The 26667-nt window shown below is 43.8% G+C and overlaps 1 protein-coding gene across 4 annotated transcripts in view; it reads right to left on the reverse strand.

Moving 5' to 3' along the window:
• LOC115456709 (protein moonraker-like) overlaps window positions 1–26667 on the reverse strand; it is a 118848-nt gene that overhangs the window by 41090 nt on the left and 51091 nt on the right. For 3 of the 4 annotated variants that reach the window (XM_030185962.1, XM_030185960.1, XM_030185963.1), the window contains 3 exons: window positions 26028–26117; window positions 14010–14079; window positions 6789–6959 (listed from right to left, as the gene is read on the reverse strand). In XM_030185962.1, coding sequence (XP_030041822.1) covers window positions 6789–6959; window positions 14010–14079; window positions 26028–26117 — 331 coding nt within the window. The remainder of the gene's footprint in view (window positions 1–6788; window positions 6960–14009; window positions 14080–26027; window positions 26118–26667) is intronic. The other variant, XM_030185961.1, reaches the window with a different exon arrangement.

Consider the following 26667-nt stretch of genomic DNA (forward strand, 5'->3'; position numbering starts at 1 on the left):
CCTTTTCGACTTATCCAAAAACCTCCTGGATGAGGAGGAAGGTGCAGATGTCTGGCGAGAGAGAGTATCAATGGTGTCAATATGTTTCTTGATGAGGTCAGTGACCTCCCTCCACCTGGTCTCCAAAAAGGTTATCTCCCTGCATGTGGCATCTGCCAACCTCTGCTGGACTGCCAGGTCCAAGTCAGAGACATTCAGCCATGAGAGTCTGCACATCACTATACTTTTGGGCAGAGATCCTGGACGCCACATCAAAGGTGTCATAGGCGCCCCTGGCCAAGATCATTCTACATGCCTTCTGCTGCTTGACCAACTGGCAGAGATCTGGCCTGCTCCTGTGGGAGAGAATCTGCCAAATCCAACATACTGCGCACCAAGTTCCTCAAGTAGAGGCTTGTTTAGAGCTGGCAAAATTGAATACGGAAGATGAGCATAGAGGCCTGATACATCTTCCGCCCAAAAGAATAACTTCTGTGCCAGGGGGTACCAAAGCATAATCTCTAGAACTCCTGGCTCTTTTGAGCGCAGATTCCACCACCAAGGAGTGATGGGGCAACTGGGGCTTATAAAACATGGGGGAGCTCTGAATCCGGTACATCGTGCCTATCTTCTTAGGGAGGACAGGGACCGACAGAGGGGACTCCAGTTCTTCACCTGAACATTCAGCAGGATCTTGTGATGTTGGACCATCACAGCCTCTCTAGGAGGGAGATCATAGTGCAGGACTTTGAACATCTCAGCCCTGGGGTCGTCCACCATCTCTAAATAAATTGGAATGGCAGCCGCCATTTCCCTGACAAAAGATGGAAAGAAAAGGCTCTCAGGTGGAGATTTTCTTCTTTTCTCCAGAAGGGAAGAATCAGACGGGATGCCACAGGACTCCTCCTCTGAGAAGTACCATGAATCCTCATCAGACTCCCATGAGCGCTCCTCCTTGGTGTCGGCAAAAAACTCCTCATGGGAGGGACAAGACCCGATAAAGAGGAATCATATCCTCGAGAGGGGTGTTGAGGTATTGACTCCATCCTTGGCTCCAGCGAAGATGACTTCACCCACGTCGAGGGGATGCCAGTACGAGCAGCCATGGACACTGGTACCACATGCAGCATTGGCATCGGAGACCTCACCGCAGGCTGAGGGCCCTGCTGGGTACCAGCAAGAGGCATGGCTGATACAAGCACCCCAGAAGCCGATACACACTGTTGTAATAACCCCGCCAAGTGCTCTTGGAGTATGGCCCGGATGTGCTCATCAAGAGAGACCATCGGGAAAGACTGGGGTGTCAGGTCGGAGACAGACTGCAGACTCTCGGGGTCGAAAGAGTACCCAGTCCTGGATGCCTGGAGACCTGTGCACTGGCACCTCTTGTATGGAGGGGGAGCAGTCCTCTCAGTGCCGATGCTTCTTGGGGACCGAAACCCTCAGTGCCCTGGTACCATGTGTCGAGAGGGATCGATGCTGATGCTTCTTGGCCTTCGCCCAGTGCCGGTCATCAATGCTCCTCAGTACAGACGAGAACGATGTCCAGTCCTCATGTCGCCTTGGATTTGGGTCCGATGCTGAACAGTCCCGGGGCACTGCACAGCCATCGGCATACAGGCACGTGGAGACCTACTCGATGCACGCCCACTCCCAGTGTCCGAGACAGGCCTAGCAGTTTATATGGACCAATGCACCCAATGCCGGTGCAACTAATTTCCGTGGGAGAGCTCCAATTCCCTTCTACCTGCCTGGCACTACTCCAGCTGCTCTGTGATGCTGAGCATTTGGACCAGGCTCCAAAAAGTTTCTCACTGGCCAGCTGAGTCCTTTTCTTCATACAAAGGTAAGAACGCAGCTTGAAGGGGTATGTTCAGGCCTCAAATACTGGAGACACCAAGAATGAGTGTCTGTGCCAGAGATGGTCCTTACTGGGTACAGCACTTAAAGACACTGGGAACCTTCGATGACATGGAAGGAAAAACAGCCATGGACAAATCAAATGGCTTGATGGTGCCAGAAAAAGGGGCAAAGCACCAGAAAAAATATGAGGAACAAGACCTGACTGGAGCATAGGGCTATGAGGGCCTAAAGAGCGCGAGAAAAATAAGAAGACTTCAAAAGTGGAGAAAAAAATACCTAAAAAAAATAAGGGAAATGGGGAAAAAGGCACAAACCCAAAAAATAGGAGAAAAAAAAATCTCCCAAGGAAGGCACAAATGCTCAAAAAAAAGCACTTGCGCACCAGATGATGTGAGAAGCTGCAAATCATGCGTCCTCTCCTTACAGCGGATGAGAAGAGACTGCTGGTCCTGCGCTCCCACAGCAGGCGGGAAGGCAATCACACATGTGTGGTGGGGACGCTGCATGCCCTCTTAAAGCTATATTTAGCTTTTAATGCTCCACACTAGGCGACACGGATGATGTCACCTACATGTGAGAATATGGCCCGCTTGTCCTCAGAGAATTCTATAATGGCATTTGGGCACCCAAATTATGTTACAGAATACTAGCTGAAGTCGGCATCTATGTGTCAAATTCGTGTCAATAGCAGGCTTGAATGTGCAAGCCTAAAAGTAACACTTTAATGAATAACTTACAGTATTTGTAACTTACGCATATAAATGGGAGCCCCCACCTATGTCCCTCTGCACTTACGCGCTGTGAGTTGTGCACATCAATTATAGAACATAAGTGCTGAAATACTGGGACAGCTCAAAGGTCCATCAAGCCCAGGATCCTGTTTCCAACAGTGGCCAATTTAAGTCACAAGTGCTTAGCAAGATCCCAAAACAGTAAAACAGATTTTATACTGCTTATCCTAGAAATAAACAGTGGATTATGGACTTTTCTTTTTGAATATTATTCTAACCTTTTTTAAATCCTGCTAAGCTAACTTCTTTCATCTTTGGTAATTAATTCCAGAGTTTAATTACACGTTGAGTAAAGAAATACTTTCTCTGGTTTGTTTTAAATTTACTACTTAGTACCTTCATTGCATGCTTCTAGAATACAGCTTAGCATCCAACTAGCACTTAGGCACCTAAGGAAAAGTTATGTCTTACCTAATAACCCATTGCTCTGGATTGGTCTGATAGGACCAAAGGAAAGAAAGTTATGTCCTCCAGCGGATGGAGATAGAGGAAGAAAATAGTTCTTGTGACTCTATGCAGCACTGAATCAGGAGATGTGCAACATACAATATGTTAGGAAAAATGTACAAGTAGAATCCTTCTGAGAAGTTATGAGAGAAGAGGACATTTCTCTGGTAAGTGAACACTATTTTGCTTTATGCTTTGGGAACTTAAAGATTGGGGTTTAAAGGAGGAATTGTAGGTTACTGATAGGCAGAATAAAGATAGAAAAAAAAGCAAATTTTATCAACTAATCTCTATAGTCTTTCCCCCTTAGTTTTAAAACTTTAACTTTGTTCCACATCATTAACACATAGCCTCTAGCAGGCACTGCAGGATCTAGTAGGCATCTCTGAGACCAGGTGGAAGGAGGATAACCAGTGGGAAACTGTCATAACGGGGTACAAATTATATTGTAGTGATAGGGTGGATCGAATTGGTGGAGGGGTAGCATTGTATATTAACAAGAGCCTTGAATCAAATAGATTGAAAATTCTGAAGGAAACAAAACACTTCTTGGAATCACTATGGATTGAAATTCCATGTGTAAAGGGGAAAAGGATAGTGATATGAGTGTACTATTAGATTGTAAGCTCTTTGAGCAGGGACTGTCTTTCTTCTATGTTTGTGCAGCGCTGCGTATGCCTTGTAGCGCTATAGAAATGCTAAATAGTAGTAGTAGTACCATCCACCTAACCAGGATGAACAGACGGATGCAGAAATGTTAAAGGAAATTAGGGACGCAAACAAATTGGGCAACACAATAATAATGGGTTATTTCAATTACCCCGATATTGACTGGGTAAATGTAACATGGGGGTTGCTAGGGAGGTAAAATTCCTTGACGAAATCAAGGACTGCTTTATGGAGCAGCTGGTACAGGGGCCAATGAGAGAAGGAAAAATTCTAGACTTAGTCCTTAGTGGAGTGCATGATCTGGTGCAGGAGGTAATGGTGCTGGGGCTGCTTGATAACAGTGATCATAATATGATCAAATTTGATATTATCTTTGAAGTAAGTACACAGGAAATCCAATAGGTTAAGAGTTTAACTTCAAAACAGGAGATTATGATAAAATGAGAAGAACGGTGAAAAAAACTTAGAGAAACGGCTGTGAGGGTCAAAACTTTACATCAGGCATGGATGCTGTTCAAAAACACCATCCTGGAAGTCCAGGCCAAACATATTCCGTGTATTAAAAAAGGAGGACGTAAGATCAAAAGACAGCCGGCATGGTTAAAAAGTGAGGTGAAGGAAGCTATTAGAGCTAAAAGAAAATCCTTCAGAAAATGGAAGAACGAACCAACTGAACATAATAAGAAACAGCATAAGGAATGTCAAGTCAAATGCAAAGCACTGATAAGGAAGGCAAAGAGGAACTTCGAAAAAAAGATTGCGCTGGAGGCAAAAACACATAGTAAAATTTTTTTTTAGATGTATTAAAAACAGGAAGCTGGCGAAAGAATCAGTTGGACTGCTAGATGACCGATGGGTAAAAGGGGCGATCAGGGAAGACAAAGCCATAGCGGAGAGATTAAATGAATTCTTTGCTTCGGTCTTCACTGAGGAGAATTTGGGAGAGATACCAGTGCCTGAAATGGTATTCAAAGCTGGCAAGTCGGAGAAACTGAATGAAATCTTTATAGACCTAGAGGATGTAATGGGGCAATTTGACAAATTGAAGAGTAGCAAATCTTCTGGACCGGATGGTATTCATCCCAGAGTACTGATAGAACTGAAAAATGAACTTGCGGAACTATTGTTAGTAATAATATGTAATGTATCCTTAAAATCTGGTGTGGTACCGGAAGATTGGAGGGTGGCCAATGTAACGCTGATTTTTTAAAAAGGTTCCAAAGGGAGATCCGGGAAATTATAAACTGGTGAGTCTTACGTCGGTGCCGGGCAAAATGGTAGAGACTATTATTAAGAACAAAATTACAGAGCATATTCAAAAGCATGGATTAATGAGACAAAGCCAACATGGATTTAGTGAAGGGAAATCTTGCCTCACCAATCTACTACATTTCTTTGAAGGGGTGAACAAACATGTGGATAAAGGTGAGCCGGTTGATATTGTGTATCTGGATTTTCAGAAGGCATTTGACAAAGTACCTCATGAAAGACTCCAGAGGAAATTAGAGTCATGGGTTAGGAGGTACTGTTCTATTGTGGATTAAAAACTGGTTAAAAGATAGAAAACTTTTTTGGGGATCTTGCCAGGTATTTGTGACCTGGATTGCCCACTGTTGGAAACAGGATGCTGTGCTTGATGGACCTTTGGTCTGTCCCAGTATAGTAATACTTATGTACTTATCCACTAAAATTTGCATGTGCACCTGGCAGCACACTATTCTTTAAGGCATGGTGCCTAATTACTAGTGCGTAACTCAAAAGGGGGCACGGTCCTGGACGTTCTGAAAAGTTGCACGTGTAGTTACAGAATACTGCCTCAGTGCACTTGGGTGCCAGCATTTACACCAGGTTTCAGCAGGTGTATCCAGCAGCAAATTTTGAGCACCAATTATAAAATTCCTCCCCCCCCCCCATTAGTGTGCAAATGGTGCTTACTTTAAAGCACTAACATTATAGAATACTATGTTTGCAATGTGTAAGTGACAGTTGAGCGCTAAGTAGTATTCTATAAGCTTAGTACACAACCTACATAAGGCGCAACTACAAGGGGTGCATACATGTAGGTGGAGCATGGGCAGGACCCACACAGGCGCATAACTTATAGAATACAAGTTACATGCTAAAGAGCAACATTTATGTACTAACTTTTACACCTGCCTTTTACATTGCATAAGTGACAGCACTTAAAGTTTTGTGTGCAAATGTCAACTTAAGCTGTATTCTATAATGGCGTCTGGGCACCCAGATATTGTTGTAGAACTCGTGCTCAACACCTAATTTGCACGACCCTTACAGAATTACCCCCAAATGTTTACACTGAAGCCACGATTGACAAAGCAGCGCTTATGCAATACACTAGCCATCTATACTAACAACCATTACACCATTAACATAATACAAGCAAGAGCACAAGATATTCCACCCCTTTCAATTACCACCATAAAAAAGGTTTCCAAACAAGCAATACATCTGAATAATGGTCCTTCACTGTAAAGGACAGATTTCCAAAGAAAAGAAACATTCGCTATCTTTTGAAACTAAAAATGATACTGTGAAACGGCCTGCACACTGTTTTAACTTCGAACAACTCCAAGCTGTGTTCTAGTAAAGGAATGGCAAATTTTCAAGTAAATCCATGAAATACTTGCTTTTCTCTCTCATATCACATTTACACCAGTACTGAGGGAAGACCAACCAATACATTGTAAAACACTTCCCTAAATCCAGGCATTGAGAGGATTTCTTTTTTACTATCAACTACTTCTCACTGGAGATCCCACACCCAAACTCCACCTAGATTTGAAATTTTGAAACTGTTTGGGACCCTGAGGGCAGCAGGAATTTGTAAAGCTTAGAGATTATTCCTTTATATTTTAGGGGAGGGACCATAACAGATTGAAAGCATGTTCCTTATTCTAATTTAATTCATGATCTATTCTCTGTCTTGAGCAATATAAGTTAAGGTTTTCTTTGGATTTTCATGAGACATTTCATATGACAGCAGGCAGGTCTCAAGACACTGGAATTTAATATGCTTACTTCTATTTCTTCCAGCCTTTGCATCATTATCTCCAAATTTGGGCTTTCCTGCATGGAAATAGCCTCATTGTGCAACTTCTTGTAGCGTTCCATGTTCCAGAGTTCTCGAGCGGTGTCTTCTAGCACATCGTTCAGTAACATTTCACTCACCACGTCTGTACTCACTGCAGCCTATATGGGCAAAACATAATGAAATAAAGGTGGACTGAAAAAAAAAAAAAGGAGCAACTGTAAGGCAACAACTGTGTAATTGGGAAAATAAAACAGTGAAAAAAAAAAAAAGACCTGCATGATTTTTAATTGAAAAGGAACTGGAGAGGAGACCAAGAGAGACAAAGATTCATAACCACACTAATGTTTTAGCCACATTCCATCAGTACGGCTGCTGCTGTACGGCTCTACCTGCACATATGTGTCAAAGGCTCCCTCTGTTAATGGATTTGACTACAATTTGGCACAAGGATCGCTGACTAAGATGCCAACACTCTTGCCAAATCTGTCAGGCTGGGGAGGAATCTTCCAACTGATGTGCTTGAATTGCAGGGCCATTCATAAAGAGGAAAGAGCAGATGTGATCAAAAGCATAAATCACAGAGGGGCCCTTTTACTAAGCTGTGGAAAAAAATGGCCTGAGCTAGTTTTGGGTGTGTGAAATTGGTGCACACTGGGCCATTTTTTTTTTCCACGGCCTTTAAAAAAAAAAAAAAAAATGGAGTAAATGGCCATGCACCAATATTAAAAGAACAGCTCGGCTATTTACTGCTTCAGACCTTACTGCTACCTATTTATTTGGTGGTAAGGGCTCACGCGCTACTCGTGCGGTAATCAGGCAGCGTGCGGTAATGTGGCCGTGCTGCTGATTACTGCCAAAATAGAAAATTGTTTTCTACCATGAGAAACTGAGGGCACCATCTTTGGATCTACCGCCGGGTGCCCGTGCTACCCCAGTGGTAGGGTCAATTTGGCACACCTTACCACAGCTTAGTAAAAGGGCCCCCCAGAGAGAACCAGGAACCATGACTTCCTTATAATAGGTTAGTTTAGCTGGAAGCACACACTTCCCCAAATTGTTACAGTAGAAACCAGTAGGTTATCAGTATACGCTTAAGGCTAGCCCCAGTGGCTATGCTACACATGGTCATGATCCCCAGCTCAGGTTTTCCATACCCTGTGCCAGCCATAGCTGAGAATACTGGGGAAAAGTCAGAGTCTTATTGACCTATAAGTGCATTCACTCTGCAGCTCCTCAGTACCTCTCCACTCTCATCCCTCCCTACATTCCTCCCTGGGAACTCCATTCACTGGGTAAATCTCTCTTACCTGCACCCTTCTCCTCCACTGCTAACTCCAGACTCAGTTCCTTTTATCTTGCTGCACCTTATGCCTGGAATAGACTTCCTGCGCCGGTCCGTCAAGCTCCATCTCTGGCCGTCTTCAAATCTAAGCTAAAAGCCCACCTTTTTGATGCTGCTTTTAACTCCTAACTCTTGTTCAGAACCCTTATTTTATCATCCTGACTTTAATATTCCCTTATCTCTTGTTTGTCTGTCCTAATTAGATTGTAAGCTCTGTTGAGCAGGGACTGTCTCTTCATGTTCAAGTGTTCAGCACTGCGTACGTCTAGTAGCGCTATAGAAATGATAAGTAGTAGTAGTAGTCATTGCACAATGGTGACACCTAATGGTCAGACTGCAAAGTTCTGGAAGGAGTTCTGCTAAGCACTGATGCTGCAATGTCTGTGCTAAGAAAGGATTTAAAATAGGGAGGGGGGAGCCTGAGGTAGTTAATTATACTTAACACCAAAATGCTCTCTAAGCAGAGTCCAACATAAAATATTCTATAAAATGCAATGACAATTATTCATCATGTGAGATCCCAGTCCTGAGTGAGCTGAAGTCCAAAAGAAGCATGAGGAAATGGCCAAGTCAAAATCTGAGGAATTTTGTTAAAAGATAAAACAAGAACAGGATAAATGAACTTAACCTCAAACACTTAACAACAGGATGCTAAGCATTTTGAATTAATTCCAAGATAAGCCCATACATACACAACAGAGAATCTATATTTATGAGAGTTCTCATCTCCAGGAGCCAGTGTGTAGGTTTGCTATGGTAAAACAAGCTGCCCCTTCAAGGACAGCCATTTGACAATAACAACAACAGAGGAGAAAAACATGTCCAACTGCAGAAGGAAGATCATAACTGGTCTCCCTCCAGTACTTTATCTAAAATGCCATGTTTTATTTATAAAACAACTGTATCTTAATAATACTGATACTATTTTAAAATCTTTTATTGTTGAAGGTTGCTTAGAAATACATAAAAAACAAATTACGGGCAACAGTGAATCCTTCTGAAGACAATTTAATGCTGATGAATTTGAAATGAAATCTTTCATTTAAACAGGACAGGTGCAATGTGGGAAGTAGCTCCACTAATACATGGTAGGAACAACAGAGCTACTCACAGTATAAAACATGAGTGGGATGCGAGAGTGATCAGATCTGACTACGTTAAATTAGATGTCAAGGACTGATCTCTCCCTAGATTAAGAATATAGCACTAACTTCTCTTTTCATAGATGAAGTAGGACATTAGTTTACTTTTTTCACTACTACTGCATTTGATGTGACCACAGAGGGTTGGTTCAGGTAGGCCCGAGAGCCCCTAACCGGGGAGGTGGGGGGAAGAAATCAGGGGTACCTACAGGGGAAGGGTGGGTGAGAGGGCCACTTTACTACAATTCTTGTCCCTTTAAAAGCAGCATAATGCACATATACTTGCATGTTTGGCATGCTCAGGGGCAGATTCATGATTTACATGCATGCTTTATAAAATACCAGATCGTGGCTATTTTTCAAAATCTACACGCCAGTCCCATATAAGTCCAACAACTATCCCAGTTAAATTGGATCCAGCAGTGATTCATTTAGAGCAAAGTCTTCATTTTAAACTGTTTTTAGGTTTTCTTACTCTCAAACATGTATCAAACATATAACAAAATTTTAAACATATATTGACAGTTTTCATATTTTTCAAGCAACCTCAGCGGCGCTCACTGCCAAAGATGTAAATCTAGCAATGCAACTAGCGCCCACTTCTTCATCGGTTCACCCGGTTTCCTTAATTTTTTAAACTTTTTTACTGTTCTCTTATCAATTAAATTACTTATATTACTTATCTTTTATTTTGCAATCAGACCAAGGGGTTCAACTCCCCGACATGCTTGTTTTGCTCTGCACCGAGCTGTATCAAGGGCTGTCCCCCATAGTCTCTCCCAGCGCCAGCTCTACTTTATTTTAACGGGTTTACCCCTTTCCAGTGCTTTATAAAATATGCACTGACATTATGAACATAAGAATAGCCATACTGGGTCAGACCAATGGTCCATCTAGCCCAGTATCCTGCTTCCAACAGTGGCCAATCCAGGTCACAAGTACCTGGCAGAAACCCAATTAGTATCAACATTCCATGTTATCAATCCCGGGGCAAGCAGTGGCTTCTCCATGCCCATCTCCATCACAGACTATGGACTTTTCCTCCAGAAACTTGTCCAAATCTTTTTAAAATCCAGATACGCTAACCGCCGTTACCATATCCTCTGGCAGCGAGTTCCAGAGCTTAACTATTCTTTGACTAAAAAAATATTTCCAAGTGATTTCATTGAGTGTCCCCTAATCTTTGTACCTTTTGAAAGAGTGAAAAATCAATTCACTTCTAACCGTTCCACACCACTCAAGACTGTACAGACCTCAATCATATCTCCCCTCTGCCATCTCTTTTCCAAGATGAAAAGCCCTAAGTCTTTCATCATATGTGAGAAGTTACATCTCATCGTTTTGGTTGCTCTCCTTTGAACCTTTTCTAATACCGCTATATCTTTTTTGAGATATAGTGACCAGAATTGAACGCAATACTCAAGGTGAGGTCGCACCATGAGTAATACAGAGGCATTATAATATTCTTGGTCTTATTTTGTATCCCTCTCCTAATAATTCCTAGCATCCTGTTTACTTTTTTAGCGACTGCCGCACACTGGGCAAAAGATTTCAGCATATTGTCTACAATAACACCTAGGTCTTCTTCTTGAGTGCTGACTCCTAAAGTGGACCCTATCATCAGATAACTATGATTCGGATTATTCTTCCCAATATGCATCACTTTGCATTTGTCCACATTAAATTTCATCTACCATTTGGATGCCCAGTCTTCCAGTTTCCTAAAGTCTTCCTATAATTCTTTACAATCCACATGTGTTTTGACAGCTTTAAATAGTTTTGTGTCATCTGCAAATTTAATCACCACACTCATCATTTAGTTTTCCAGATCATTTATAAATATGTTAAATAGCACCGGTCCCAGTACATATCCCTGTGGCAATCCACTATTCATCCTTCTCCCTTGAGAAAATAGCCATTTAACCCTACCCTTTGTTTTCTGTCCAATAAATAACTCCTAATCGACAGAAGGACGTTTTGGGTCTACTTGGGTCTAGTCCCACTATTACATTTAGGGGGCATCTGGGAGCCTTGAATGGGGTGGTTGTAGTCAGGTAGAGGAGACTACGTGGGAGGTGGCATGGGTCGGGCTAACCCTCTGGGGAATAGTCGAATGACTCCTGGGAGGAGGAAGAGGTATAAAGCTGAACATCTGAGAGCTGGAAGAGACTGGACTCATTTGCATGCAACTTGCATGGCCGAATTATATGAGGACCTTGTAAAGCTTACAAAAGACTCTGGAAGTTTCAAAGAAAGAGGCCAGGAGCTGGAGAAACTGGACCCATGGAGGTTTCTTCCCAGCCAGTACCAAAGGAACTTTTGGATTGTATCTCCCTCACCCTGAGAGTAAAGGGGCGGTGAGACAGGGCTCTCAGGCAGAGGGGAGCCAAGAGAGAAAGACCAACCTTGAATTTGGCTTGCATTTTCAGCAAGCGGTGCTGGGAATGAAATCTACTTGCACTTCGGCAAGCAGAACTCTGGACACGGTATTCTTCGGCCTACACTTTCGAGTAGGCAACACAGGATGACAATTGGCCACCCTCCAATCTTCAGGTACTATGGATGATTTTAACGACAGGTTACACACCACTAACGACAGAACTCCAATTTCCTTGTTTGTCTCCTTCGTCCGGCCTTGGGAATACCTTTTCACATAAGCAACCCTGGTTCCATAGCAGCCTAAGTTAATGCCTCTGATAATGGAATCATCTAGCAGCAAAAATTTTCTGTTTTGAACTGATTTGTTAGTGACTTTTGCACTGAGTTATGTTCTTTGTCTTTGGCTCCACCTCCATTCTTAATTTATGACCATCATAATGCTGTAGTGCAGCAAAAGAATTGTTATTAGTATAGACAACAATTGGAATAGTGGATACCTCTATCACAAGTTATAATCTACCTGAGCCTACTGTGGTCCATTTAAGCTTGGATTGTTTTATCCTCTGTGGCAATGGTGGTAAATTGGCTGGATACTGTGTAGTCCTGAACGTTTCTATAATTGCAGCCAATTCATATTTGAGTCTGTTAATCTCTTCTCTGGAGGCAGCTAGGACAATGGTCAGTGTTCTTCGTCACAAGGAATATTTCTATTTTTTGTTACATTTGTACCCTGCGCTTTTTCCCACTCAATGCGGCTTACATGAGGCAATGGAGGGTTAAGTGACTTGCCCAGAGTCACAAGCAGCTGCCTGTGCCTGAAGTGGGAATCCAACTTAGGACAAAGATCTAAATATGTATACTTTGAAAGAAAGGTGGGAGATATGATAGAGATATATAAATACCTCCATAGCAGGCGAGTCTCTTTCAATTGGAGTGGAGTAGAGGAGTAGCCTAATGTCCTCATTTTTGTTTTCCATTCCTTTCCTAATAATAGCTAACATTCTATTTCCTTTCTTTGCCGCTGCAGCACACTGAGCAGACGGTTTCACAGTATCGTCAACGAATACTCCTAGATCGTTTTCCTGGTCGTGACTCCTAATGCGTAACCTTGCATCATGTAGCTATAGTTCGGGTTCCTCTATCCCACATGCATCACTTCGCACTTTCTAACATTAAAAATCATCTGCCATTTGGATGCCCAGTCTCCCAGTCTCATAAGGTCCTCTTGCAATTTTTTACAATCCTCTTGCGATTTAACAACTTTGAATAACTTTGTGTCGTCGGCAAATTTAATTACCTCACTAGTTATTCCCATATCTAGATCCTTTATATGTTAAAGAGCAGCGGACCTAGCACAGATACCTGCGGAACCCCAATATCTACCCTTCTCCATTGAGAATGACCATTTAACCCTACTCTCTGTTTTCTATCCTTTAACCAGTTTTTAATCCACAATAGAACAATACCTCCTATCCCATGAGTTTCCAATGCCCTCTGGAGTCTTTCGTGAGGTACTTTGTCAAATGCCTTTTGAAAATCCAGATATACAATAATCGACCGACTCACCTTTATCCACATGTTTGTTCAGAAAAAAGGAAGAAAGAAAATAAAGACGTTATATAAGCATTTTAAAAAAGAGAGGGAATGTTTGGATGAGGATCCTTGCAAAAGTTCTCAACCAGGTCCTCAAAGGGAGTGCAAGAAAGAATATAATAGACAGATACATCTTTGACTTGTTATTTGTTAATGTGGGTGCTAGAATTGCTGCAGCAATTTCATAAAAAAATAAAAATACCACTTCAGGTTTGAGTCTAGCTACAAGATAAGGTGCGTTAATAGAAAAGGCCTGGCTATTCAGTGCATCAGTCAGGTGGAATTCAAGGGATGAGGAAATACATGCTCAGTTGCAGAGGGTCATAATATGACCAAGGGGATATTATTCCAGGTTATAACACCACAGCAGATTGATTGGTGCAACCGACAGCTCATGGCGTTTGGTATGGAAATTAATATAAGTGTTACTGCAGCGACAGATCATTTGGTGGCAAGAGTATGGTATTCCTAATAGCCGTCCTTGTTAAACAGCAATAAAGCTGCAGCCTTTTTTTTCTCCTGAACTGTTCAAGGTGCAGGTATGTCCATTAGGATAACATGGAGTCATGCATGGGATACCTGGGTTATGTACTTTTGATTCCTATTTCACTGCTCCCTAAAGTCTCTGTTTCTTATTTCATTTACTCTCTGAAGCCAGTTGTACAAACAGATGGCATTTCTTCACTTCTCATTAAGGACATGGCATACAGAAAAATGATTACAGAAAAGTTAATTACGGTCAATTGCTCTACCTGTTCATTGTCCCAGTGAGTTCCCAGCTGATTCTGGGGTGATACTCTTGCTGGAGAAGCTAGATCAGACCTAAAAAGACATAGCAAAGTACAAATAAATGGTCATGGAAGAAGAGGACTGCACAAGAAAGCGAAGATACTTACCTGTAGCAGGCTGATTGTTCTCACAAGTGGGTCGACGTCCGCATCAGCCCAGGAAACGGCAAATTTTCCACAGTAAAATTTAAAACGTTTTGCCAGTCTTCTGGCGCGAACAGCGCACGCGCGGACAACTTCCCGCCCGTCACGTGAACGTGGCTCTTCAGTTTAATCAAAAAGCATAGAAACTAACAACTCCTCCAAAGGGGAGGTGGGCGGGTTCGTGAGAACAATCAGCCTGCTGTCCTCGGAGAATACCTTCTACAGGTAAGTATCTTCGCTTTCTCCGAGGACAAGCAGGCTGCTTGTTCTCACAAGTTGGGTATCCCTAGCAACCAGGCTCACTCAAAACAATGAACATTGGTCAATTGGGCCTCGCAATAGCGAGGACATAACAAAGACTGACCTGAAACAATAAACAACTAACAGAGTGCAGCCTGGAACAAAACAAAAATGGGTCTAGGGAGGTGGAGTTGGATTCTAAACTCCGAACAGATTCTGTAGCACTGACTGCCCAAATCGACTGTCGCGTCGGGTATCCTGCTGAAGGCAGTAGTGAGATGTGAATGTGTGGACTGATGACCACGTTGCAGCCTTGCAAATCTCTTCAATAGAGGCTAAGTGAGCCACTGATGCAGCCATGGCTCTAACATTATGAGCCGTGACATGGCCCTCTAGAGTCAGCCCAGCCTGGGCATAAGTGAAGGAAATGCAATCTGCTAGCCAACTGGAGATTGTGCATTTTCCGATGGCGACTCCACTCCTGTTGGGATCGAAAGAAACAAACAACTGGGCGGACTGTCTGAAGGGTTTTCTCTGCTCCACGTAAAAGACCAATGCTCTCTTGCAGTCCAAGGTATGCAAACTGCTTTCGCCAGGGCGGGTATGAGGGCGGGGAAAGAATGTTGGCAAGACAATTGACTGGTTCAGATAGAACTCAGACACCACCTTCGGCAGGAACCTAGGGTGCATGTGAAGGACTATACTCTGTTGTAATGAAACTTGATATAAGGTGCATGCACTACTAAGGCCTGAAGCTCACTGACCCTACGAGCTGAAGTAACAGCCACCAAGAAAATGACCTTCCAGGTCAAGTACTTCAGATGGCAGGAATTCAGTGGCTCAAAAGGAGCTTTCATCAGCTGGATGAGAACGACGAGATTCTATGACACCGGTGGAGGTTTGACCGGGGGCTTTGACAAAAGCAAACCTCTCATGAAGCAAACAACTAAAGGTTGTCCAAAGATAGGCTTACCCTCTACATGGCGATAAGCACTAATCGCACTAAGGTGAACTCTTACGGAGTTGGTCTTGAGACCAGACTCTGACAAGTGTAGAGGGTACTCAAGCAGGGTCTGTGTAGGACAAGAAAGAGGATCTAGGGCCTTGCTGTTACACCAGACGGCAAACCTCCTCCATTTGAAAGAGTAACACCTCTTCGTGGAATCTTTCCTGGAAGCAAGCAAGACTTGGGAGACACCCTCTGAAAGACCCAAGGAAGTGAATTTTAAGCTCTCAACATCCAGGCCGGGAGAGCCAGAGACTGGAGGTTGGTATACAGAAGCAACCCCTCGTTCTGGGTGATGAGGGTTGGAAAACATTCCAATCTCCACGGTTCCTCAGAGGACAACTCCAGAAGAAGAGGGAACCAAATCTGATGCAGCCAGAAGGGAGAAATCAGAAACATGGCTCCACAGTCTTGCTTGAGTTTCTGCAAAGTCTCCTTACTAGGGGTATGGGAGGATACGCATACAGGATGCCTGTTCCCCAATGCAGAAGAAAGGCATCTGACGCTAGTCTGTCGTGGGCCTGAAGCCTGGAACAGAACTGAGGGACCTTGCGGTTGATCTGAGGGGGTGCCCCACGATCAGAAGATCTTGCAAGCGACACCCATGTCCAGTGACCACTCGTGAGGTTGCATTATCTTGCTCAGCCTGTCGGCCAGACTGTTTATGCCTGCCAGATAAGTGGCTTGCAGAAACATGCCGTGACGGCGCGCCCAAAGCCACATCTGGACGGCTTCCCGACACAGAGGGCGAGATCCGGTGCCCCCATGCTTGTTGGTGTAATACATGGCAACCTGATTGTCTGTCTGAATCAATATGATTTGGTTGGATAGCCGGTCTCTGAAAGCCTTTAGAGCGTTCCAGATCGCTCGCAATTCCAGGAGATTGATCTGAAGATCTTTTTCCTGAAAAGACCAGGCTCCTTGAGTGTGAAGCCCATCTATATGAGCCCCCCACCCCAGAAGGGATGTATCCGTCGTCAGCACTTTTTGTGGCTGAGGAAATTGGAATGGACATCCCAAGGTCAAACGGGATCGAATCGTCCACCACTGCAGAGAATTCCGAAAGTCGGTGGACAGTTGGATTACATCCTCTAGACTCCCCGCAGCTTGATACCACTGGGAAGCAGGGCCCACTGAGCTGATCTCATGTGTAGGCATGCCATGGGAGTCACATGAACTGTGGAGGCCATGTGCCCTAGAAGTCTCAACATCTGCCGAACCGTGATCTGTTGAGACGTTCGAACTATGGACACCAGGGACAGGAGGTTGTCTGCCCTGGCCTCGAGAAGATAAGCTCGAGTTGTCTTTGTGTTCCAACAGAGCTCCAATGAATTCCAACTTTTGAACTGGGGTGAGATGGGACTTGGAGTAATTGATCACGAACCCCAGTAGTTCTAGCACCTGAATAGTCATTCGCATGGACTCCAGAGCACCTTCCTTGGAGATGCTCTTCACCAGCCAATCATCGAGATAAGGGAATACATGCACTCCCAGTCTGCGTAGCGACGCTGCAACTACCGCTAGGCACTTTGTAAACATCCTGGGCGCAGACGCCAGGCCAAAGGGCAGTACACAGTACTGAATGTGCTGAGTTCCCAGCCGAAATCAAAGATACTTCCTGTGAGCTGGGAGTATCGAAATATGTGTGTAAGCATCCTTTAAGTCCAGAGAGCATAGCTAATCGTTTTCTTCAATAATGGGAAGAAGGGTGCCCAGGGAAACCATCCTGAACTTTTCTCGGCGAAGAAATTTGTTCAGGGCCCTCAGGTCTAGGATGGGACGTATCCCCCTGTCTTCTTCTGCACAAGGAAGTACCTGGAATAGAATCCCAGCCCTTCTTCCGCTGGTGGAGCGGATTTGACCGCTTGGGCCTTCAGAAGGGCTGAGAGTTCCTCTGCAAGTACCTCTTTGTGCTGGGAACTGTAAGAATGCCTGGGGGCACCGAAGCATAGTCTCTAGTACTCCTGGCTCTCTTGAGGGCGGAATCCACCACCATGGAATTGTGGGGTAACTGGGACCTCATCAATCCAGGTTCACCGTGGATCCGATACTGGGATTCAGCTTTCTTCGGGACCACGGGGCCAGACTGAGGGGCCGACCAGTTTCGCAGAAGGACTTCCTTCAGTACCTTATGCAGAGGGACTGTCACAGTCTCTTTAGGTGGAGAAGAAGAGTCCAGGACTTTGAGCATCTCAGTCCTGGGTTCATCCTCAACCTCCACAGGGAAGGGAATAGCTGTAGGCATTTCCCAGACAAAAGAGGAAAAGGAAAGACTCTCCGGTCTTGATCTGTGGAGATAGTCTCCTCTCTGGTGGAGAGGAAGGTTCAGAGGGAATCCCATAGGCTCATCAGAAGAAAAGTACCTGGGATCTTCCTCTGACTCCCACAAACGCTCCTGCTCAGTATCGGATAAGACCTCTGTTAAGGTACTTCGACACTGAACCTGCCTCGATGCCAAGAACGATGTCCTCGATGGGGATGTCGATAGGCCGACACCTGGTCTGACTGCGGCGAAGCTCCCTCCACCGATGTCGAAGGGGAGTCAACCTGGGTGGCAGCCGATGCCGCAGGCAGCACCGCGGTCGGGGTCCGCAGAAGAAGGGCCAGACACCGCTGCAGCAGACGGTACAGAAGGCACAAGCATCCCCGACACCGAAGCTGACTGGCGTACCAGTCCCTCCAGAAGTTCTGGAAACAAGGCCTGGATGCACTCGTCAAGAGCCACCATCCGAGAAGGCTGTGGTCGGTGGAACAAGCGGTGTCAGGATCTGTGGAGGCTTGGGAGCAGGTACGGGCTGCTAGGAGATCGACGCATCGGCACCTCTTGTATCGAGGGGGAGCGATCCTCTCGGCGCCGATGCTTCTCGGGTGCCAACTCTCTTGATGCCCCGGAGCTCCCAGTACAGTGTGTCGAAGGAGAACGATGATGGTACTTCTTCGCCTTCGCTCGACGCCCATCATCGAGACTCCTCGGTACCGACGAAGGTGACGTGGAATCCTCATGTCTCCTCGGGGCCGGGTCCGACGAAGGTCGGTCCCGGGGGGCCTGCATAACAGAAGGCCTCGAGGCAGGTGGAGACCCACTCGACACCTCACTGCTCCCAGCGCGAGTTGGTCTCTCAGCAGCCATTACCTCTCTTCCCAACGTCGATGCTCCTTTCGATGTCGACACCGCCGACCTCGGTACCGATGTCGATGGACCGGACCGAGCCCCAAAAATCTTTTCTTGTTGGGCTTCTCAAGACGCTTGGGTCCGTTTCTTCATACGAAGACACAGACTGCAAGCGGCTGGGCTATGGTCGAGCTCAAGGCACTGGATACACCAGGCGTGGGTATCGGTACCTGAGATGGTCCAGTTGCACCGAATACAATGTTTGAAGCCGCTGGGTGTCTTTGATGACATGGAAGGGAAAACGGCTTCGGCAAAATCAAAAGACGCGATTGTGCCTGTAAAGAAAAAAGGGGCACAAAAAAATAAGGGAATAACCCGACTGTGCATCCTAAAACCGGCTGCGTCAAAAAAGAAAGGAAACTTTAAAAAGGGAAGAAAACTAAAACAGAACTACGGGACCCTTTTTTTTTTTTTAATAATAGAATAAAGAAAAAATTAGAAGAAAAAAGCAAAATTTGTCGAAGACTCTTTCCTGGGCCTGAGAGGAGCACAGAAAAAAAAAAAAAAAACTACCGCACCTCAACGCAGAGAAAAATAAACTGAAGAGCCACGCTCATGCAACAGAAGTCGTCTACGCATGTGCAGTGCACGCTGTTTGTGCGCCAGAAGACTCTGGCAAAACTTTTTAAATTTTACTGTGGAACATTTGCCCTTTCCTGGGCCGACGCAGACGTCAACCCACTTGTGAGAACAAGCAGCCTGCTTGTCCTCAGAGAAATGCAGATACAGTCTCATCTTTTTGCAATTTGTTTTGTTCTTACGGCTACCACACTCCTCTACTTTTGTTCTTATGGAGGCAGTTTTTTTTTTTTTAGTGATGGAAAATATAAATAAAAAATATTTTCGATATCATGGCTATACAACTGAAGTTAACTAAAAAAATGTTTTGGGTTTTGTTTTTTAAGAATTTACATAAAAAAATTCAAAATAGTGTCTCATGTGGGTGTTTCTGCATCCCATCTGTCATATTAAATTGCCTGGATTGTAAAGCCACATTGAACCTGAACTCTGTTTGGGATAATGCGGGATACAAACGTCATTATAAATAAATATAAGTTATTTCATCCTCCACTTTGCTCCTTTATTTCCCCTCACAGTGGAAATGTAAAGAGTGATGCTAAGAGAACATATTTCAGGACACCAAAAATGTAACTTCTCAACAATCTGTTGAGAAAAAAGAAAGCATACTCCCTCTTCTGTCCCAGGGCAATGAAGAGCTGGAGTCCAGTCCTCAGGGAGTGCTGAGTTTAGATAAATACAAGGGATAGGGCAAGAAAGAGGAAAAGAAGTCCCTACAGTCATGGTGACCATATAGCTGCTTCTGAAGAACAAAAGAAGCCAGTCTTAGTTTTACCTTGTAAGCTCTTTGAGCAGGGACTGTCTTTCTTCTATGTTTGTGCAGCGCTGCGTACGCCTTGTAGCGCTATAGAAATGCTAAATAGTAGTAGTAGTAGTCTCTTGTAACCAGAGCTAATATTGTGATGTCATAATGCCTCAGGCCACCAATAAGAGCCAACCTCATCAGTGATGTCACAATGGCTTGATTGTCCTATACTTGGCTCACTTTTATTACATAGCTCTTTGAGCAGGGACTGTCTTTCTTCTATGTTTGTGCAGCGCTGCGTACGCCTTGTAGCAGTATAGAAATGCGAAATAGTAGTAGTACCTCATTGCACTCATGGAAATATAGAGCACCTTTTCCTAGAGAAAGTAGAATTACAATGCATGCCACAGAGCAAAACCAGGCCTGGAATAAACTCACTAAAAAAAAAAAAAAAAATTGCAGTTAATATAAAATGAAGTAATAAAGTCAAATGAATCACAAATTAATTTGGCTTTATTAATTATATAGTTTTAGAGCTCAATATATATTTGTTAGGAGTTCTAAAACACAGTCAATCTAGTAGCAGAAGCTCCTCCTCATCCCTGCCATGGCAATAAAAACTTAGGACGTGCAGCTTAAAATAAAAAAAGATCAAGGGAATGAAAGTAGAACTATACCAGTTCAACTGTCATTCTCGAGTGCAAAGTATTACCTGCAGTTCTCTGACAAGATCACTACAGGGGGGAAAAAAACAGTATGCTTTTCTAATGAAGTCAGCACAGTAATGGATTTTCAAGACAGAACATTTGAATCCAGCTAAGAAGATCTTGGTATCAGACTCCAGGTAAACGCTTTCTATTCTCAGAGAATGTTTAAAAAATGAATACTTCACATCTACAACAACTCCATGGTAAAATCCTGCATCAACTAAGGCGTTAGATCTGACCCCAAGAGAGACAAGGAGACCTTGTCAAAGACTACATCCTGCAGCTGGTTCATAATTCTCACAGAGTTAAAAAAAATATATAATAATAATTAAACTTGTCAAATTGCAAAGTCTCTGCCCTATACACAGGCTAGAAAGAGGAACCTAGAATAATACTTAGAGCAGAAAAATATATACAGAATGGGTCCCTAATGCCCTCTGCTGGCAAGCATAGTAGGGAGCTACTGCACAGAACAAGTCCATTTTTAAACCACATTCAAAACAAATAGATGGCATCAACATCTTGCCAAAGGTCCACAACAGTAAAATCACAAATTCAGATTAGCCAGGCAATTATATCCAAAAACACAGGGACAGATATCCAAAACTTTGGAGGCAACTGCATAAATTAGTTGCCTCTAAACATTTGAGCCCTCCGAGTGGCCACGCTTTCTTTGTTGTCAAGTTGAAATGTAACTGCTTAACTCTGGGAGGAATCAGAAGTGTTCTGAGAGCAGGGCTTAAAGTTAACCGGATAGCACCGATATCCTGTGCTTGTAGCCAGAACACTTTATACAGCAGTTATAGCAGTTACAGCAGCAAACCGTTCATCTATGCAGACGATGTTACAATCTACATTCCCTTCAGACATGACTTGTCAGAAATAACCAATGAAATCAAAGCAGGTCTGAACACCATGGACTCATGGGCAAACTCATTCCAATTGAAACTGAACACTGAAAAAAACACATTGCCTCATCCTATCATCTCAACACAACAAGAACAAACCCACAACCATAACCACCCCAGAACACACCCTCCCTATCTCAGACAGCCTCAAAATACTGGGCGTCACAATTGACCGCAACCTCACTCTTGAGAGCCAAATAAACTCCGTAACAAAGAAAATGTTCTACTCAATGTGAAAACTTAAACGTCTAAAACCTTTCTTCCCAAGGGAAATATTTCGAAACACAATACAATGAATGGTTCTAAACCATGCAGATTATTGCAATAGAATCTATGTGGGATGTAAAGAAGAACTCACAAAAAAAAAATCCAGACAGCCCAAAACACAACGGCCAGGCTGATATTTGGTAAAAACACATTTTGAAAGTGCCAAACCCCTCCGAGAAAAGCTATACTGGCTTCCAATCAAAGAACGGATCACCTTCAAAATCTGCACCCTGGTCCACAAAATTATCTACGGTGTAGTCCCAAGATACATGACAGACCTTATAGACCTAACAACCAGAAACAGATCCAGATCATCTCGTACATACCTAAACCTCCATTACCCAACTTGCGAAGGACTCAAATACAAAACAACCTATGCATCAAGTTTCTCCTACATAAGCGCACAAATATGGAACACACTCCCAAAAGCTGTGAAAACAATCCATGACCACCTAAACTTCAGAAAATCACTAAAAACCAACCTCTTCAAAAAGGCCTACCTACCCTACAGATCCAACATAAATCCCCACACCCGGCCACACAACTAAACTAATGACCGTACTGGACAATATACAACCTCCCTCCTTTCGACCCAAATGGAGCCTGGAATACACCTACCTATTCGAACACAACATAACCTTGTATCTGTTCTCTACCGGATTTGGCAAACATCTTTACGGTACTGTGTAAGCCACAATAAGCCTGCAAATAGGTGGGAAATTGTGGGGTACAAATGCAACAAATAAATAATTACTAAACTACAAATTACTACTACTACTATTATTATTAAACATTTCTATAGCGCTACTAGACTTACGCAGTGCTGTACAAATCAACATGAAAAGACAGTCCCTGCTCAACAGAGCTTACAATCTAAATTGGACAGACGAACAGACAGCTAGGGGTGGGGAAATTGCAGTGGTAGGGGTGATAAGTGAGGGTGATGAGTAAGAGAGTCATGGTTAGGAGTCGAAAGCAGTAGCAAAGAGGTGGGCTTTAAGCCTAGACTTGAAGACAGCCAGAGACTGAGCCTGACGTACTGGCTCAGGGAGTCTATTCCAGGCATAGGGAGCAGCGAGATAGAAGGAACGGAGCCGGGAGTTAGCAGTGGGAGAGAAGGGGGACGACAGGAGACATTTACCCAGCGAACGGAGTTCACGGGGAGGAGGGTAGGGAGAGATGAGAGCGGAAAGGTATGTAGGTCAAAAGGAGAAGTTTGAACCGTATGCGGAAGCGGATAGGGAGCCAGTGAAGCGACTTGAGGAGAGGGCTAACGTGAGTATAGCGACTCTGGCGGAATATAAGACTTGCAGCAGAGTTTTGGACATTGAAGAGGAGATAGATGGCTGAGCGGGAGACCAGCGAGAAGCAAATTGCAGTAGTCTAGGCGAGAGGTGATAAGGGTGTGGGTAAGGGTTTTGGTAGCGTCCTCGGAGAGGAAAGGGCGAATTTTGTTAATATTATAGAGAAAGAAACGACAGGTTTTGGCAATCTGCTGAATATGAGCAGATAAATCTGACATGGGAACAAAGTTATGGGTTCATTGCTCTATACAGTGTTTAATTTTAGACACATGTGGTGGTAGTCATGGTGGTAGATTTAGATCGAGGCATGCAAACATCATGCCTAATCTGCAGGTCAAAATTATGTGCAATGATTTTAACAAGAAAACTATCTACAGAAAAAGAAGGTGCAAATTTTGTGGATGTGCTTAATTGTGGCAAATTTCAAAGAGAAAATATATTTTAAAACTAATTGCAGACTTTATAACACTGTTCTCTCCTAAGGGACTTATTCAGTAAAGATAATTTTCATAGGCACCATGAAATCAAGGACAGCTTTATGGAGCAGTTGGTACAGGAGCCGACGAGAGAAGGAAAAATTCTAGACCTAGTCCTTAGTGGAGCGCATGATCTGGTGCGGGAGGTAATGGTGCTGGGGCCGCTTGATAAAAGTAATCATAATATGATCGGATTTGATATTAGCTTTGAAGTATACAAAGGAAATCAAATATGTTAGTGCTTAACTTTCAAAAAGGAGACTATGATAAAATGAGAACAACAGTGAAAACAAAACAAAAAAAAAAACCTAGAGGAGCGACTGCGAGGGTCAAAAATTTACATCAGGCGTGGATGCTGTTCAAAAACACCATCCTGGAAGCCCAGGCCAAATATATTCCGCGTATTAAAAAAAACAGGACAGAAGACCAAACAACAGCCGGCATGGTTAAAAAGTGAGGTGAAGGAAGCTATCAGAGCTAAAAGAAAATCCTTCAGAAAATGGAAGAAGGAACTGACTGAAAATAATAAGAAACAGCATAAGGAATGTCAAGTCAAATGCAAAGCGCTGATAAGGAAGGCTAAGAGGGACTTCGAAAAAAAAAAAAGATTGCGTTGGAGGCAAAAACACATAAAACATTTTTTTTAGGCACATTAAAAGCAGGAAGCCGGCAAAAGAATCGGTTGGACCGCTAGATGACCAAGGAGTAAAAGGGCGATCAGGGAAGACAAAGCCGTAGCGGAGAGATTAAATTAATTCTTTGCTTCGGTCTTCACCGAGGAAGGTTTGGGTGGCATACCGGTGCCGGAAATGGTATTCGAAGCTGACGAGTCAGAGAAACTTAATGAATTCTCTGTAAACCTGGAGGATGTAATTGGGCAGTTGTACAAACTGAAGAGTAGCAAATCTCCTGGACTGGATGGTATTCATCCCAGAGTACTGATAGAAGTGAAAAATGAGCTTGCGGAACAATTGTTAGAAATATGTAATTTATCCTTAAAATCTAGCGTGGTACCGGAAGATTGCTTGTTCTGCCTGTTCCAAAGAAATAAAGGAGGATTCAGGAGGATTCAGGTTTTACAAGTCAAGCTTATCCTTCTAAAATACACATGGTACCTGCTTCAAAACTACTTGCAAAATGAGGGTAATTTTATAAAGTGTCACTTAGGTTAATCGGGCATGAAGGTGCCTATTTTATACAGATATTACAATGCCTATGTGTCTTTATAAAATGCCAGGACAGATCCTGCAGCAATCGCACCTACGTTGAAGACACGGACATTAATGCCTGTTCAGAAGCAGCCATAAATGTTAGCATGTAAAATACACGTCAAACTCCTCCACTGAGCCCACCTACTCTACAAATAAGTTCTTACTTGCACCATGTGCATTTGTATGTGTGACCTAATTTTATAAGAGGCCTTTTACACATACAAATCAGCATTTTACATGTGAGAAAGATTTATAAATTTATCTCCTAATGGCATGTACCTCAACACGATACTGTGAGATTCAAAGTTACCTTGTGTTAAAGAAACAGTATGCTTACTTCTCTAGTCTAGATTTCAAGTGTAAAAATAAAACTTTATCAGATAAACCGCATACAAAAAGTCATGAGCTAAACATATCATTCTTTCAATATGTGAAAAGCAGAGGAGAGAAAACAGGTTTTGATGCAGCTAGCTATGCAACACATTCTTCAATTACAATCACTTCCAAGAATGAAGCCATCAAACATATAAAAGGCGAGTGTCGTACTCACTCGCAAATGCGCAGTAGACTTCCCTCTCTGCCCCGCCCCTGCATCAATACGTGATGAGGGGGGCGGGACACAGCGGGAAGTCTCTACTGCGCCTGCCGCAGACGTACTCGTAACCGCTCCGCCCTCCCCCTCCCCCCCCGAGGTCACTGCTACCGCTCCCCCCACCCGGAGTCGCCGCCACCGCCGCCCCTCCACCCGGCCCGAGCACTGTCTTTCTTATTGAACTTACATCACACCACGCAGACGCAGCAGGCACATCAGCAAAGCTGCCGTCGGGACGGGCTTCCTTCTCTGCCTGTGTCCCGCCCTCACCGTGTTACGTCACACGAGGGCGGGACACAGGCAGAGAAGGAAGCCTGTCCCGACGGCAGCTTTGCTGATGTGACTGCTGCGTCTGCGTGGTGCGATGTAAGTTTAATAACAGACAGTGCTTGGCCTGGGGGGGGGGGGGCACCGGCGGCGACTGGGGGGTCGGGGCAGCGGCGACCTCGGGGGGGGGGGGGCCTCAGAACCCCCCCCCATTCCAAAACTAGCCCGTTTACACGGGCTCAACGGCTAGTATAGTCATAAACAAAACAAAAAAAAACCTCTTTACTCTCAGAACCAGATTGCTGTTATAACAGAATACACACACTACCATTTCATTATAAATCTGAAAGAGAGAAACAAGCACCTAAGTTTATATGCTGAATCCATTTCTTCTCTGTGGAGTTTGCTCAACTGATCCATCCTTCTTGCCGTTTCCAAATCAAGCCAAGCTAATCTATCAAGAAACCAAATGATAGACTTGGCTTTTAGATTTAAGAAAATGTTTAAAAGTTTGCATATATAATTCATTACAGATTCAGAGAATGTTACAAACAATATATAAAGAGTAAATTAGTTCTTAGAACACAAGTGTTACTGGGACAGACCGAAGGTCTATCAAGCCCAGTATCCTGTTTCCAACAGTGGCCAATCCAGGTCACAAATACATGTCAAGATCCAAGAACAGTAACAGATTTGATGCTGCTTATCCTAGGAATAAGCAGTGGATTCTCCCAAGTCCATCCTAATAATGGCATATGGACTTTTCTTTTAGGAAATTATCCAAACCTTTTTAAAACCCCACTAAGCTAACTGCTTTTACCACATTCTCTGGCAACGAATTCCAGAGTTTAACTACTCACTAAATGAAGAAGTATTTTCTCTAATTTGTTTTAAACGTACTACTTAGAGGGGCATAATTGAAAGGGACGCCCAAGTTTTGCTGAAGACGTCCTCGCAAAACGTCCCAGCGAAGGGGCGGGGAAATCTGTATTATCGAAGCAAGA

Source organism: Microcaecilia unicolor, chromosome 13 (assembly GCF_901765095.1).
Source record: "Microcaecilia unicolor chromosome 13, aMicUni1.1, whole genome shotgun sequence".
Lineage (NCBI taxonomy): Eukaryota > Metazoa > Chordata > Amphibia > Gymnophiona > Siphonopidae > Microcaecilia > Microcaecilia unicolor.